The sequence below is a fragment of the Stenella coeruleoalba genome, assembly GCF_951394435.1.
Source record: "Stenella coeruleoalba genome assembly, chromosome: 13".
Lineage (NCBI taxonomy): Eukaryota > Metazoa > Chordata > Mammalia > Artiodactyla > Delphinidae > Stenella > Stenella coeruleoalba.
Genome location: NC_137159.1, coordinates 35,343,887 through 35,361,091, shown reverse-complemented (window position 1 = coordinate 35,361,091; position 17,205 = coordinate 35,343,887). Strand labels below are relative to the sequence as shown.

Genomic DNA, 17,205 nt, shown 5'->3' with positions numbered 1-17,205 from the left:
AAAAGCTTTTGCACAGCAAAGGAAACTACAAACAAGACGGAAAGACAACCCTAAGAATGGGAGAAAATATTTGCAAATGAATCAACGGACAAAGGATTAATCTCCAAAATATATAAACAGCTCATGCAGCTCAATATTAAAAAACAAACAATCCAATCCAAAAATGGGCAGAAGAGCTAAATACACATTTCTCCAAAGAAGATATACAGATGGCCAAGAGGCACATGAAAAGCTGCTCAACATCACTAATTATTAGAGAAATGCAAATCAAAACTACAATGAGGTATCACCTCACACCGGTTAGAATGAGCATCATCAGAAAATCTACAAAACAACAAATGCTGGAGAGGGTGTGGAGAAAAGGGAACCCTCTTGCACCATTGGTGGGAATGTAAATTGATACAGCCACTATGGAGAACAGTATGGAGCTTCCTTAAAAAACTAAAAATAGAATTACCATATGACCCATCAATCCCACTACTGGGCATATATCCTGAGAAAACCATCATTCAAAAAGACACATGCACCCCAATGTTCATTGCAGCACTATTTACAATAGCCAGGTCATGGAAGCAACCTAAACGCCCATCGACAGATGAATGGATAAAGAAGATGTGGTATGTATATACAATGGAATATTACTCAGCCATAACAAGGAACGAAACTGGGTCTTTTGTAGAGACGTGGATGAATATAGAGACTGTCATACAGAGTGAAGTCAGAAAGAGAAAAACAAATATCGTATATTAACACATATATGTGAAACCTAGAAAAATGGTACAGGTGAACTGGTTTGAAGGACAGAAATTGAGACACAGATGTAGAGAACAGACGTATGGATACCAAGGGGGGAAAGCAGCGGGGGTTGGAGGTGGTGGTGTGATGATTTGGGAGATTGGGATTGACATGTATACACTGATGTGTATAAAATGAATAACGAATAAGAACCTGCTGTATAAAAAAATTAAATTAAATTAAAAAAAACGAACCAATGCAAAGGAGAAAAAAGTCGTATTTTGGACAGCTGTAGGTGATTTCTTGGTGTGCTTTAGAATGTTTCTTTATTAAATAGAAGGCCTCTTGGATCAACAATTAGAGTTTATTTTGTATTGTGTCTTATGATCTCACTTTACATGTAACATCAATTTGGTATCTTCCTCCCTAAGAAATTATTTGTTACTAACTTTAATGAGATGGAACCACAAAGAAAAAGCGGGAAGGGAAAGAGCAAGTCCCCTTCCCTAATATGGATGTGTGTGACCTTTTGAATCCCCTCCTGTATGACAGATGACTCAGGATAAATTAAGGGGCAGTGACAGGGGAATTTTTTTGTTGTTTGAGCTACAACTGACCTATAACATTAGTTTCAGGTGTACAACATGATTCGCTATTGCAAAATGACCACCACAATAAAGTCTAGTTAATACCCATAACCCAGGGGGGTCTTTAAAAACAGTGAGTAATGCTCCTTGGGTGGTGCCATCTTGGTTGGTCACAACCCTCTAGGTTTGGTGGTATTCCCCTCTTCGAAACCCTGATTAGTCCAAGATACGGTAGAATCTCCTAGATTTTTCGAAATACTGACACAGGGTGTGAGGATGAAATTCTAATTCAATTGGTCTAGGGAGGAGAAAGGTGAGAGTGGAATGACGGACAGGTGTTGTGTCCTAGGAAAGCATGGCAAACCAACCCGGATATGCTCCACCTGGGGCCTCTTGATATACTGATAAACTGCCCTTATTAGGACAGTCAGGGGAGGAGTTCTAGTTCAGGCTGCATGCCACGGGTGGGCGCTGGACCACAGCTGTCTGTTCTCCTTGTCACTGTTGTACTGCTAGATGCGGAACACGAGGAATGTGAAAGGAGGGATCTGCAGGTAAACCATTTATAACCAAACCACCTTGACCATCTGGATGATCCAGAAGCACTGGGACGTGGAACCTGAAACCCCACAGCGCAGTCTTTAGGCTCATAAGGGATCCTTTGCTCTATGAGTAAGAAGGATGCCCAGCTGATGGAGATTAAAACGGGGGGGTGTAGAACCCCAAGAGAAGGAAGGTGAGGTGTGCCTTCCCAGCCTGTCTGCTGGACCGTGGGCTCTTGCGGATAGTGTGTCTTGGTTTAGGGATTGTTTTTATTCTTCCTCAAGCCTAGGTTTCTACACAGCCACCACACTTAGCTATGTGGTCTGGTACACGGGATAATCCCAACTTTATCTGGAGTTAACCTGTGGGGCAGCGGCCTTACAAAAATGAAAGTAAAATGATACCATAAAAAATATTCATTATATGACCAGCTGGTCAACTCTTCCCTCCCTCTCTTTGGTGTAACAGCACCTGTTGGCTTAGAAATGTTCGGAGTTCTCACACTAGTGCGCCAAAACCGCCACCCTTCCCATGCTGGCATCCACCGACCTCCCACCGACCTCCCACCGACCTCCCACCTCCCCCACCCCCCAAAACCTGCATATCAAATATTACTTCCTGCTGTCTATGACCACACCGCCTTGGCAGTTAACATCAAAAGCAAACACACGAAGAGAAGAGAAGGCACTGGAGCTGGGGAGGAAAGACAAGCGTAGGTAACGTTTCATAGACTTTTTTGCTAGCGCCCAGGTGCAAAAACCTTGGTCACATGTATTTCAACTTCTCATCTAAGGGCTCATCTTTTCTCCCCCAGAATGGGGAGCTGAGGGTAGCCCTTCTCTGCTTCCACTCCCTACCCTCCTGTTCCTGAAACACACATGAGGAAGCCACCCCTGGGGACCCCTACCTGCCACCCGAAGGTGAGCCACGCAGGAACAGCGCCTGGCAGCTCACCTATTCTCAACTTGTGCAGGGGCTGACCGAGGCTGACACTCTGTTCAATGTTGATGGTTCCTCATCAACACGGGCTATGTTTATCTAAATTGAACAGGTTTCCACCATCTTTTTCCTGTCTCTGGAGGGTTCAACAGCTCAGGGTAACAATTGTCATGAATGTTTAACACAGCACCCAAAATGGGACTGGAACCAAGGCCAGATGACATCTGCTTGCTTATATATCCCAAGGCACCAACTAGCTGTGTGACCCTGGGTTCCTCCCTCGACCTCTCTGGATTGCAATTTTTCCGTAAAAGAAGGGAGCTGGCATTGTCCTAAGATACTCTGCAGTTTTATAATTTTATGGTCAAGTTGCAACCATTTTACTTCATCGAGAAAGGGCAACGTATTCTCCACTTCACAAGGGCAATTTCAATTGAGTGGTGCTGTGTTCCTGCAGAAGTAACAATGCTAAAAGCAAACAAAAAACAAAACCCCTCACCTGGTTTATTACTAGCCTGTAAGTTTGATCTACAAAGTAAGCTGGTTAATTTTGTTTTGAATTTCAGAACCCCCCCTATCTTCCAATAAACGTAAGGACAACCTCTTTGGAACAAAGGTTCCCACAGCAGGGCCTACTGCATTTCATTAGAGCCAGAAGGAAAGCCCTGCCCAGATACAGGTTCTTAGTGGCCTCCCTAACTCCAGCCTAGCCTGCAACTAGTTGCAATTTACCAACATATCATTTTATCATTTCTTTGCTTCAAAACTTTATACAGCTCCATTCCACCTAAGAAACAAAAGCTCAAATACGTATTTTGTTAGCCTGGCAGGGGATAACCACTCAAATTTAGCCTCGCCCGACTGGACCAGCTCTTTCTCTGAGCTCCCCAAGCACAAACCCAGAGGTGGAGTTTCCTCGTCTGTGGAAGAAACCTTTGGACATAAGATGCCTCCTCTCCAACCTGCCTGACCCACCACTCTCCCACACCATCACCGCCACCATCCTTATCTGAGTTCTCTAAAACTCAAGTCCCACCTGGTCGAAAGTGAACTCTCCCCTGGCTACTGCAGCAAGAAGTACTTGAATTTCTTCTTTGTATTTCTCTCTATTTTTAAAAAGAATATTATACTTATAAATAAGAACAAAAGTTTTCTTAAAACAAGAACTCTACTTACAATACTTGGAGCTACAAGAGTTCTTCAACATTCTGTTACTATCCAATCCCTTTATTTTAGAGATGAGAAAGCCAAGTCCAGAGAAGCAGCTCGGCATCTTGCCGAAGGTCCCAGGGCAGCTTAGTGGCAAAGAAGTGATGGGAACCTAAGTTTCCTGACTCCCAGAACTTACTGTACATGGCAACCTGGTACCATGTTCTCTGCTACTTGGTATCCATTCAAGAGCTTCTAGTGTTGAGTATATCCTCTTTTCCACAACAGAGAGTTGTGTGCTGCCCAGCACAGGTGTTCAGCAAATGCAGGAGGGGAAAGGGAGAAGAGCTGGACGACAGATGATACACTCCCCCAGGAACCCCTTCTTAGGAGGAGACCCAACTTTGTGCCAAGTCTCTGTGGGGGGATGTCCTGACTCATTTTCAACTCCTCCCATCCACCTCTAACCAATGCCCTCTGCTTTCCTTCAGACCTTCCAACCAATCCCCAAACGGCCCAGAGCATAAACACACCCTTTGCATATGCATCCCCTACAGAATGACCACACTCGTGTTCTTACATCCAGAATGAGGGTCACAGCAGCGATTCCCAACTTTCTAAGAGTAAGTATTCAAAGGTTGAAAATTCAGGGCTCGGCCCTCCTCCCCAGGGATTAGAGCTGTATTTTTAAATAACTGTGAATTGAGAAAAATATCACAAACATTCACCGTGAACTCAGTACAGTAGTATTTTATTGAGGTTGTATTTGATGATTCTATAAATGTAGCTACATACATTGAAAGAGTCATACATGTACATGGCGGATGTTATGTACATATTCGCTTCACAAACAACACTTGAAGTGCTTATGGGTCCCCAGTCACTTGTTGGGCAACTCCTGGGTGGTGGCATCAGTTCAAAACTTCAGAGGGGGGGGTACCTAAATGCTGGGGAGGGACCTCTTCCTCTGAAAGAAAAATATGATAGGCCAACGAGGGTCCACAATCAGCTCATTTCAGATTTCTCACTCCATCTACCTTCTTGTTGGAGTTATTACTTATCACAGGCGTTGGTATCTTTAGTACCTCTTTGGGGGGGAAACAAAGGGTCTTACTTCAGTCCTCTGGTCTATTCTTGGCTTTCCCAGCAATGCTGCCTCAGGTAGAAAGCCACTTTCCGATTCATATTCCGGGCTCTTTCCCATCTCTCCCCAGGAATTATCTCTAAAGAGTAAGTGCTGACAAGTGATTGATCATTTGCATTTTAACCCTATTCAAATTTGGGTAAATGGTTTAATATGCATGCTAATATTCTATCATTATTCCAATTAAGGAAACTATTATGTTCAAGTGTTTAATCAGGAGAATTAGGGAGAACTCCAGACACCTAAAATTAACCTTTAATAGTCTTGACATTCATTTCATTTAAGTGCAATTTGCCAAGCTATAAGCAACTCCCTGCCTAAGACTTCTGCTTAAGCACGTGGGGATTCCTGATAAGACCTAAAAGCAATTCATTTCCTAACTAGATTGCTGTCTAAAAGAATAAACTAAAAGGGCTACAATTTAAATACAATCAAGTCCCCAAGCAGTCACATTCCAGAAGACTTAAACATCATCATCTTGATCCCCAGGAACAACAATGCTATTCGCTTCAGAAACAACACAACCACTTCCTCTTTCTCTGACCTTCTCAGTTTAATTACTTCCTGTGATTTCTTCTAGGGCTGAGTGTGCCTGCTTCCCAGGGCGGCTGGCTTTCCATAGGAGACTGATTTGTCTGGAAGGTGCAGAATGCCAGCTGACAGACATTACACACAAAGAGCTGGGACTTCCTATTTCTCTTTTAGCGATGGATCTCTCGGGCCGCCTGGCATGCACCAAGAACTTTTTTTAAGCCATAAGAAGAAGAAAAACTTCTTCCAGCACCTTCGCATCTAAAATCAAGCTATACCTCAAAGCTGGAGGTCCTGCCAAGAATGGGGAAGGGCAGGCCCTTGATGATATCTCTCCGCCTGGAAGCACCACCTTCTTGTCCAATGAGCTTCTTCAATAGCTTCCAAATGCCAAGTATGTGAGGTCACCTTTGAAGACACAAACCTGGCAGCCGGGAGCTCACCATCATCACAGCCACAGACAGGCTCTTGCTACTCAAAGGTCCCTGGATCTGCAGTACCAGCAGCATCAGGAAGTTTGTTAAAAATGCAGAGTCTCTGGCCTTACTGAATCAGAATCCTCATTTTAGAAGATTCCCAGGTGATTCCTATGCACATTCAAGTTTAATCCTCCTCTCAAAACAGCTAGGCTAAAAAGCAGGTCCAGGAGTATAGCGTGCTTGGTTTGCCGTCCTGCTCACACACACTCCATCAAGGGCAAGGTGGCTGGTTCTCTTTCCAAAAGAGGTCTCCGTGGAACTGCTCTTTGTATCAGTACAGAAAAGGCCACCTCCGTGGGCACTGGTCCCCTACTCCACAGAGCTGAACAGGAATGCAAGGAAGAAATGTCATCTCATAGTTCCGAGGCATTTCCAGGATTCTAAACGAATTCTAACTTCATTCGCTCAACGGTAATGTCAATCGAGCTGTACACGCGATAGTTTCTTTGCAAAAACTGAGGCTCTGTGAAGTCATGACACGTCATGTTGTTCTACAGACACGGGATCTGAAGTCAAAGACTGTGGGTAAAAATAACAAATCCTGCTCTGTGACCTCAGACAAGATGCTTAACCTGGCTGAATCTTTTCTTTGCCTGCAGCTGTGGACCCTTCTGGCTCTTGGGCACAGTCCATCCACGTATGAGTGCGTGAGTTTATGTACACGCAACACACAAGCGCACACACACTCCCCCTAAAAATGACTCGAAGAACTTGTTAGGGGATTCTAGGAAGGGCATGTAGCTCCTCTAATGCTCTGGAGGAAGACTTCCCTCCACCCCAAATCTGGGAATCCCAATGCTTGCAGCTCGAGGGGGGAACCCTGCAGAGGAAGAGGAAGAAGAGAGGAAACACCTCTGGCAGCCGGTCAGTCCATGATCCAGACCACACTGGCCTCACACCCCTAAGGCACATGGAAGTGTCTAGCACGCTAGAATGTAAGCTCCCCAAGGGCAGAGGGTGCTTCCGAGTCACAGCTCAGCTCCTGCCTGACAGGTAAGGTGTCTGGAACACTGGGTGCAGTAAGTGAATGGCACTCCACAGCTAGTCTCTCCCTTTCCTCCAGCCTCACCCCCACTGCTATTTATTTTAGCCAATAAATAATTTATACATGGTTTTGCAGTTAGGATCCAAGTATGCTCTAAAGTCAAGTTCTTTAGATTCAGAGAATACTAGACTCCAAATGGACACCTGGAATCTAGCAAATCTACTCATTTTCCTTAGCATAAAAGACATCTAAGAACGGATGGTAGGGGCCTCAAAGCTGGTTTGCAGACAGCAAACTCCTCATCTGAAACCTGTTCACCCACAGATTAGTGAGAAGGCCACCATTAAGCCTTCAGGGCCAGAAAAGTAACACTGAGCCAGGGCACACCATCCTGGCACAGCAGGCTGGTTTTGGAATTTGGAGAGTGAGAAAAATCCCAGATATGATTTAAACTATTAAGCAAAGGAGAGAAATGTAATGACTATGTTAAGACTATATTCACACTTATCCAGCTTCCAAAGGTCTGTAAAAATGAGTAAAATTATTGGGATGCTGACGATTAAATTAAACCTCTGGTCCAGCATCCACTTTATTCCTTGGCTGGAAATATAAAATGCGAACACCAACACGGCACGCAAGTAGACAAAACAAGCCATAAGCCAGCTTACTCCTAAGAGAACTCTCAGCCTCACTCATTTCCACCAAGCCTATTAACTCTTGTTTTAGAGACAATTTGAACGCTATTGGTAATATGATTTCTAGACCACAGACAGGGATGGCAAGAGAGTCAACTATATGCTACTATAGATAAGTACACTGACTGTTAAGAGTCTGTAGCGGGAAGAGGCAGAGTGTGACCCCAAAGCCCACGTTTCTTCCACTACCATCATGACAATCTGCCCCTCGCAGTAGTTCTGAAAAAAACAAAAACAAACAAACAATAAAACTCAAAGTCTTTTTGGATGTGGGTACAATGTGAATTGTCATTTAATTTTTTAGATAAGGTAAAACTATTTTTCAATTAATGAACATTTATGTTAACCAATCAATAAATGGTTGCAGAAAGCCTACTATGGGCTCAGCACTCTGCCAAGCTATGTGGTATACAGGTCAATAAGCTATTATTCCCACACCGGGAAGGGCAGACGGGCCAAGCTTCTGGGTGCATTCTCAGTTAGGGTGGGATGCAAATATTACAAAACAAACAGTGCTTATCTGAAAAATCAATAAGGGAGGCAGAGCCAAAGCAATGAGAAAAAGAAATAAGAGGAATAAACAATGAAAATGAAACACAAAGATGAACTAGGAAAGACAACTTAAAAAACTTAGCCTGAGGGGCTTCTCTGGTGGCGTACTGGTTAAGAATCTGCCTGCCAATGCAAGGGACACGGGTTCGAGCCCTGGTCCGGGAAGATCCCACATGCCGCGGAGCAACTAAGCTTGTGAGCCACAAGTACTGAAGCCCGCACTCTAGAGCCCACGAGCCACAACTACTGAAGCCCGCGAGCCACAACTACTGAAGCCCACGCGCCTAGAGCCCGTGCTCCGCAACAAGAGAAGCCACCGCAATAAGAAGCCCACGCACCACAACGAAGAGTGGCCCCCGCTCGCCGCAGCTAGAGAAAGCCCGCGTGCAGCAACGAAGACCCAACGCAGCCAAAAATAATTTTTAAAAAGTTAAAAAACTTAGCCTAATTAAGTTTTAAGCGTTTATGAATGACCACAGGGGATAAATCTAAGAATGGAAACAACGAGATCTGAAAAGTCGTTATTTCAGTACAAAGAGGAGGGGCCAAAGCCCTACATTTTGAAGCTGCCCGTGTTGTTTCAATCTCTTCACTCACAACTGCTAAATGCCAGGGTGAAGTCAAAATCCATTTCTCCTTAGTGCAAGTCAACATAGAAATTTTGTTTTCAAGTAAATTTTCAACTACCCTTTGAAAGTAGCATAAATAACATAGACAGGATTTGCTATCATGTGCCCCCTGTGAACATATTGTTGACAAAAGATTACCTGAGAAATGAGTAGTTACAAAACAGTTGGTTCTTAATTTAGTCAACTCCTATGCCAGTTAATATCAAATATTTTACTAAGATCCAGGCCTGACTTCCTTTCCCTGACAGGGTACACCAAGCTGTGGTAACAATCTTCTATGCCTACTAGGGCAAGCACACAGAAAACGCATTTCACAGAGCACGGTGTGCACCAGTGCAAAACATTCCTTCGACTCCAGTGACTAAAAGCCCTAGACAATGCCTTAAAAAATCATCAGTGTTCTAGCCTTAAATATTGATCAAAAAGAAACATTTACAAGAATAGTTAATGAGTTTATCAATGTGACTGGGTCTTTGAAAAAAAAAAATCAGCCCAATTTACTTAAGAGAAAACAAGCCAAAACCGAACACAAAAACTTCCTGCTCTGCCTCTGTTATCATCTTGTTCCGTTTCTGAGGATTTTGCTGTTAGATTGTGTATTTGTGTTCATCCCCATAATATAGGAACTCTGCCAATAGTGGAGTTCATCAGCACAGCTGTCTCCAACTTCAAGTGTTAAGACTCCATCAGAACCCTATAGCTACTGCAAATTGATAATACTGTGATTTCTGCCGAGATTCTCCTGCAGAGGCAGAAACACAGGCCCTGGCTTATTGTGTTTAAGACGTTCTACTTCCCAGTTCTCACAACAGTGATTGGAATCAAAATGGTTTTGAGATGTCAATCACAGATCACCACCACCAGATAGTTCTGCACCCAATTGCCACAAGACATGTTTCAGGTGAACACGGAGTTTCTGAGAAGGAGGTTTATACACAACCTAAGTTAACCAAATAGGACAACTATAATTATTGCATTAGTCTGCGGGGGCAAAACAGCATTTTAAAATAATCAAATCCATTTTTTAATTTAATAGATCTTTATTAAAAGCAACCACAATGTGCCCAATGGTATTGGGACAACAGTTAGAAAACTAGGCAGTTAAGAGGTAACCCTAAATCCCAAAAGCTCATGTTCTGGGACAGAATCTAGCTGGGTGTAAGTCCAACTCTAAATGGTGATAACTGTCACACAGTGTGGGAGGAAAATGCTATAAAGAGCCCACGGTTTTGACTTAGGGAGTCGGGGTGGGGAAAGTCTAGGAGGACCTCATAAGAGGAATGACTCAGAGCTGGCTGGCGGGGGGAATGAGCAGAATTTCACTTGCTGGAGAAGGAAAGGAAGAAAGATGACTCCGGAATAAACAGCACAAGCAAGGAGACTGTTGAGCAGAATAGTATCGGTACTGATACTGATCCACTTTTTATACATGTTTTTGGTTAAAGGGACTGGAAAAAAGGTAGCATTTGTTAAGATCCCTGTGGAAATAAACCCAACAGATGGAGGTTAGTCCAGGCCCACCACCTAACAAGACATACAGCCTTGCAGTAGGCACTTTATACAATGACAAAGTCTTTATACAGTGACAATGTCCTGGCTTATAAGCTTGTTAAGGTCTTTCCAAGGTTTTTGTTTTGCTTTCAAGATTTTCTAAGGAAGAGACCAAGATTCCAATTCTGCATAGTCAACTCTGTTTTCAACATTTAAGGATTCTATTCAGGTAGAGTAGAAACACACCCCTTTTTTTTTTAAGGCTAATGCATAGAGAACAGATCAATACTTGTAATGGGTCTAATTACCACAACTCTTATTTCAATGACTGTAGAGCGAACATTCCAGTAATAATCAACTCTGAATTCACACTCCTCCCATTATCTTAAGGTGTATCACAGAATGCTCAAGCCCAAGTCTATTTAAATTCACTTTAATTCAGTATGTGCTTCATAGCATTTTCAGGGAAGATAAGGGAAATGAAAGAAATTATGGCAATGACAGACTGTCATCAATTCAGAAGAATTAGGGACAGCGTGACTGTCAGAAACAGTGTGAGCTCTGAAGTCAGAATGACTAAGGCTGACCACCCTCTCCCCTTCTGAGAATAACTAAGGCTGACCACCCTCTCCCCTTCTGAGACAGTACCTCATGGTGCTTTAAAAACACAGTCCTTCCTGAGCCAGGCTGCTGGGGTTATTTAACCTCTCTGGGCCTTGATTTCCGCACCTATAAATGGAGGTAATAAAACCATCTACTGCATAGAATTGTTGAGAAGACTAAATGAGTAAAGCGCTATAAAAGTTATTTGCTCTCTTCAGCTTCCTCATCAGTTAAATGGGGTAACACCTCCTTCACACGGTTATTTGAAAGTGAGCCTGTAAGACACCTATCTCAGTGCCCAGCACAGAGCCGACACCAGACACCTGTTATTCCTAGTGTGGGCTGCAAGCTTTACACAGGCTGGCTCATTTAATTCCCACGGCAACTCCACGACATCAGTAATATTTATTCCCATTTTACTCACTCAGATAAAAGCAAAGTGAGATACATAAGTAACTTGCCTTAGATCAGAAAGTGACCAAATGGCTAAGCCTTGAGCCATAAGAATATGTTACAAATGCATTTAAAGCGGGATCTTCAGCCCTTGGCTGAAATAACCAGTTAGAAAGACATTTTTCAGTCAGTTGAGACTGAGAGTTAAAGACAACAGGGAATTATTCTTAATTTTGTAAAGTGTGATCATGGTATTGTGGTTTCACGGGATAGTATGCTCGTCTTTTGGAAAGTAAGCTCAAGTAATTGGATATGAGAGTTCTAATGTCTAATTTCTTTGAAATGGTTCAGCAAAAATATTAGAGCCTTTTTTTAAAAAAAATGGGAAATCTTCCAACATTAGGGAAAATATGTGCGAGGGCAGAGCTACAAATCCATTCTCAGCAAGATGTGTGTTGCAGAGAAGAGTTCATGAACAAAATAGAAAGCTGAATGGTAGCCAGGTGTCTCCTGCTTGAGAAGGGTTTCTTCATTTTGTCTGCAAATTTCCAAATCATTTATAACCGTGATCAAATGATTTAAGAATACAGACAGAATACATATGATTTAAAAAACATTTTCTACTCCCTGTATACAAAAGACCACTTTCAATAATTTATTGATGCTCGTTAATTTTTCAATTATTAAAAAGCAGATCTGTGGAGTTGTAAATCTTAACATGCATTTCTATCTGGAGTGGGATCAAAAAAGGATCAGGGTATTTTCTATATGGAAGCTGTTGTTTAGGACCATCAGCGAAAAGAGCATTCCTGAATTTATGAGCATGTATTTATTAGAAAACACTTTTATTTTTCTCTTTTCTTTTCTTTTTTGGCCACACTGCACGGCTAGCAGGATCTTAGTTCCCCCACCAGAGACTGAACCCGGCCCACAGCAGTGAAAGTACAGAGTTCTAAAAACTGGACTGCCAGGGAATTCCCTAGGGAGGAGTTTTAAACTGACACGGAAAAGAACATTAGAAGACAAAACTTATTATTTTAAAAAAATTAAGCATGATTTTACCAGTTGCAAGACTGAGTTATTGTATTCTGATGCTACATGTAACGTATTTAAACACCTGTATTGTGTAATAAAACCCTTAAATATATGTGGACTATCAGGAAAATCTATTTCACCTAATGCACAAATATATCTCTCAAGTCTCCAGTTTGATGTCACTTCCTTATAAGTAACACACCTTGTCTACTTCTGAAAGATTATCTGAGGGACCTCAAACATAAAACCATTAGAAAATAGGAGACTGTAATGAATATAGAGGAGCAGTAAACAAATCTAGCGAAAACCTAAGCTAATATGGCTACCATAATCAAGCAAAAATTTTAGCTGAGCTTCCAGAAAGTGGTAGCAAAAACAAAAAAAAAGCAATCACAGCTAGCTCTGTAACTCAGAGAGAAACCTTCTTCCTGGCACCAGCATGTAAAAGGAATTTTTTTCAGAGGGATCATTACATAAGAACGTTAACCAATATAATGGACAGAGTCCACAAATGGCAGTTTACAGCCCGAACTGCCCGTTTTCTTACCAGGCATTTCTTGTCTCATGACAAGGTCATTACATTAAAAGAAATCCCGAGAAGGCCACTTCTGCAGTGCGCTAAGGTGCCACAGCTTTCTGATTCTCTAACTGAAACCAGAACCTGTCCTCAAATATCCATTGTCTCAACTGGGCTTCTGACAGCAGTGGGGGCAGCCGGTTCCATGCTGAACTGCTCAGAAAGCCTGGAAGAGAGAGATTTATTTCTTGCTGGTGATTCCACATGAAATCCCTTTGCTTTGGATACCAGATGGGGTAGGATGTACAGCCGACCTGCTGCCCTGAAAAGGGAGCGGCCAGGCCAGTATCCCCGAGGGATGGAGCCAAGGAACCCAATCTAGGGCGATGAACCAATCTCCAACAAGCCCAGAGCATGGCAACCGTCCCTCCCTGCTGCTACCGCTAACTGTGTGTGCAGGGCCAAACAAGGACCCATAAAAATACCTGTTTATTAGTCAGGTCCAAAAAGGGGCAAGGCGCAGCAGCATATTCCTCCCCCTGCCCCATATTTCAGCCCTAGAAGGGCAACATTTTACGATTTCAAGATACAGTCTATGAAGGCAAAGCAAAAGGTCTAAAATAGAAAGACCAGTAGATGTGGTGGGGCAGCGGACACGCACACCAGGCGGGATCCTCTCCAGCTACGGACGCGTGTCCGGCAGACCAGGAGTTACTACAGTCAAAGCTCCCTAGGGACCCACAGAAAGGAAATTCCCTTTCCCAAACACCAACCCTCCCAACACCCCCTCCCGCCCAGCCTGGTGACAGCAGACGCCAAAGGATAAAGGGGCATTTAAAAAAAAAAAATGAGTAGATTCTTAGAGCACAGCATTCTGTCACCTGCTGCATAGCCCTCAACGCCGGCCAGCCCTGAGTCACTTCCCCTCTCTGCCCCGGGTCTCAATGCTCGCGGGGGCAAAAGACCCGGGGCCTCGGGCGGGGGCTACCCACAGCCCCCACGCCCCTGCACACACGCACGGGGCCTCCCTCCAGGCAAGTCCCGGCGGCTACAGACCCGCTCTCTGCGCCCCGGCCAAAGAGCCCCAGCCGGCGCCGCCGCTACCTTGGCTAATGGCAGCTCTGAATGAAAGGAGCCGAGGCAGGCTCCGGATTTATGAATGTGCAGGGGAGGAGGGGAGGGATATCATGTGACAATAAAGGAGACCGTCTTATTCACAAAAAAAAAAAAAAAAAAAAAGTGGCTGGCGGCGGGCACAGCCACTGAGCAGAGACGGCCGCCGCGGTGCGGTGACCGCTCGGACCCGAAGCCGACGACCTCAGGCACGGGGCCGGGCGGCCCTGATTCTATTGCATCCGCGATCGGAAACGCCTCGGGCGCGGGTGGGAGAAAGCCAAACCGGACTCGGCGACCGTGGAGCCGGAGGGAGCTGCACCCTTGGCCCGGGGCTGGAGAAAGACACGGGTCCCGCGGGAGGCTTTACACAGAGACCCTCCAGCGAAGCGCCCCGAGCATTGTTCCCCTCGGGCCCGCGGGCTGGGCACGTACACGTGTGCACGCGCACACGCACAGATAAACACACACACAGATACATACACACACGTGTCCGCAGCGCGCTGCCCCGCACGCTTCCGCCCGCCCCCGCCGCACGACCTCTGATCCGCCCAGCGAGCAGCCCAGACCCCGCGGGACGCCTGTGCTGGGCCCGCCGGCGCGTGCACACACACTCACACGCGCCGCGGGACCCCTGGGCGGCTCCAGCACGCCGGCCCGCGCGGGGACCCGGGCGCACGCAGACCCCCGCGCAGCCCGCGCCCAGTCCTCCCTGTGCTCCGCCGTGTTTTTTATGAATGAAAATGTGGTATGCAAATGAGAGCGATTCAGGAAAACGACATGGCGGAGCCTCGGCCCCAGTGGGCTCCCGAAGGGACCGCGGCGCTAGCGGCGGTTGGGAGAGCCACAAAGTCACCGTGTAAAAACCCACCGACCCCGGGAAGCCGGAGCGGGGGTGTCAGGTCTTCCGCTCCCGCCGCCGAGGATCTCGGCGGGAGGAGTGTTTGTGAGTCCCCGGACAGGGAACGGGGACCGCCCCGAGGTCACCCGCGCGCCCTTGGTCCCCGCAGCGGCCACCAGCCCGCCGACCCAAGGCGCGCCCCCGCTGGCCCGCAGCAGTTTTCGCCCCCTCCTCACTTCAACAAGCAGGAAATTTCGCGTCCCAAAGCCCACAGGCCAGCGAGTCACTGCACCCCACGCCAAGTTCACCCAACCAGAGTCCCCGCCCGCGTTCTCAGCCCCGGCCCCCACGCTGCCCCTGCGGGGCACCCTCGTCCCACCCCGCGGCCAAACTTACTCGTCCGGGTGTGTTTCTTCGGTCATTTTCCTGTTCACCTAGACGCCTGTCCCGCGGCGGGCAGCTTTGCTCCCTTCATCTTCCTGTCTGCTCACCCCCCTTCTTCACATCTCCGGAGATCGCCTGATTTGTTTGGGGGGAGCTGCTAGAGATGAAGGGGACGCCGCAGAAGGCAGAAGGGGAAGCAGGGCGACCGGAGCGCGGGGTGAGGTCTGGGGGAAGGGGTGCACAGGCAAGCTTCGGGGGGGAGTGAGCGCCGCAGCGCCGAGGGGCGAGGCGGGCGGGGGGCTCCGGGGGCTCGGGGGCGGGCGGAGAGGAGAGATTTGGGCAGGGGACAGCGATGGGAGAGGAGGAGAAAAACAAGAGCGCCGTGGAGCGGCGGGGACCGCTGAGAGCAGGAGGAGAGGGCGGGCCGCGGGTGGGGGCTTGGTCCGGGGTTGCCCCCGGAGAACCGGGCCAATCACGGTTCCGGGGAGCGCTCGGCGGTCGGGGGAGGTGCGCCTGGAAGGCGGTGCAGGGCGCCCGGTACGAGCCCCATCTCTTGACTCCGCCGATTTACTCCATATTGGATTCTCACCGCCGCCAACAGGAGGAGGAAGTAGGGCGGAAGCGATGACGTCTTCCCAGCGGCCAGAGGTGGTGGAGTGCAAAAAGCTTCCTACTTGCGACCGAAAAAAAAAAAAAAAAAAAAAAGGAGGAAAAAAAAAAACTTTGTTCCGTCTACTGAGCATGCCCGGCTTCCTTTCCCCCCCACCCCCCACCCTCCCTCCTGGCTTCCACTCCCGGAGGAGCCCCGGAGCGGAGTTACTTGCGCCGCGTCTAACTCCGGATCCTCCTTCGTTAGCGCTCCGGGTTTTAAGATGCCCGAGAGGAGGGAGGAGGCGGCAGCCGCAGACTCGCACACATCTGGCTCCCGGTTGGTTCCCTCCCTCCTTCGAAACCCCTGGATTAAAAATCGGAGGACTAGGGGGGCGGGGGGGGGGGGGCGGAGACGAGGAGCTCAGAGGAGGGCCGGAGGGGTGCTCGCGATCAGAAGATCAACTATCCCCGACCTTGGAGCGGGAGAGTGGGGGGCGGCACAGGTGCCTTTGCCAAGATTCTGAACGTCAGAGGCTTTTCAGTTTCATGTGAATCTTATGATCTTTTTTTTTCTTAGTAGGGGAATGGGCAATTTTAAGGAATCATTATTTGTACATTGAAAAAAAGAAATCCAACACAACCCAGAAACGTTTGCATTCCAGTAGAAATGAAAGACTTTCCCAGGTTAAAAGGTAAACCCAAATATGTTTTTTAAATTATTCAGTAAATCTCTCTCAAGTTGGTGGAGGATGGCCCTTGTCCCAGACCCTTGAACGCCACAATTCTTGGCCCAGAGGTTGCCAGCTGCCTGGGCTTTGGCACAGTGAGATGGGGAGATGGAGAGCTCCTCGAGCCCTGTTCCCCCTCCACCTCCCCTTTGTTTTTAAATTATTTTTCCTGCCTTGGCCTGGGACCCTGGGCCTGGATGGGCCTGCACTTTCTAAAACAGCACTGTCTAGGCAATGGGCAGGCAACCTAAACAACTGTAACAGGATCTTTGCTTGGCTTGATGCTCTGCTGTTGCAGTCTTGAAATTCTTTATGGTGTTTGAACAAGGGGCTTCACGTTGTTACTCTGCAGTGGGTCCCACAAATTCCATAGCTATTGGATATTTCCTTCTGGGGTCTTGCTAGGGAGCAAGAGATGCAGTCTCTGCCCCTTCCTGATCTCCCAGTGCAGTACTTTTCTATCCTCCTGAATCTGCCAAGACACTACACAGAGATTTTTAACTTAATAGCAACCACTGAACAAATTAAGAGAAGATTATAT

The 17,205-nt window shown here is 46.6% G+C and overlaps 1 protein-coding gene across 1 annotated transcript in view; it reads right to left on the bottom strand.

The window, feature by feature from the left end:
• Positions 1-16,022, bottom strand: part of SPRED2 (sprouty related EVH1 domain containing 2) — a 119,335-nt gene extending 103,313 nt beyond the window's left edge. Inside the window, exon 1 of the mRNA XM_079940694.1 lies at positions 15,358-16,022. Within this exon, the coding sequence (XP_079796820.1) occupies positions 15,358-15,383 (26 nt within the window). The 5' untranslated portion in view covers positions 15,384-16,022. The remainder of the gene's footprint in view (positions 1-15,357) is intronic.
• Between the last annotated feature and the right edge of the window lie 1,183 nt (positions 16,023-17,205).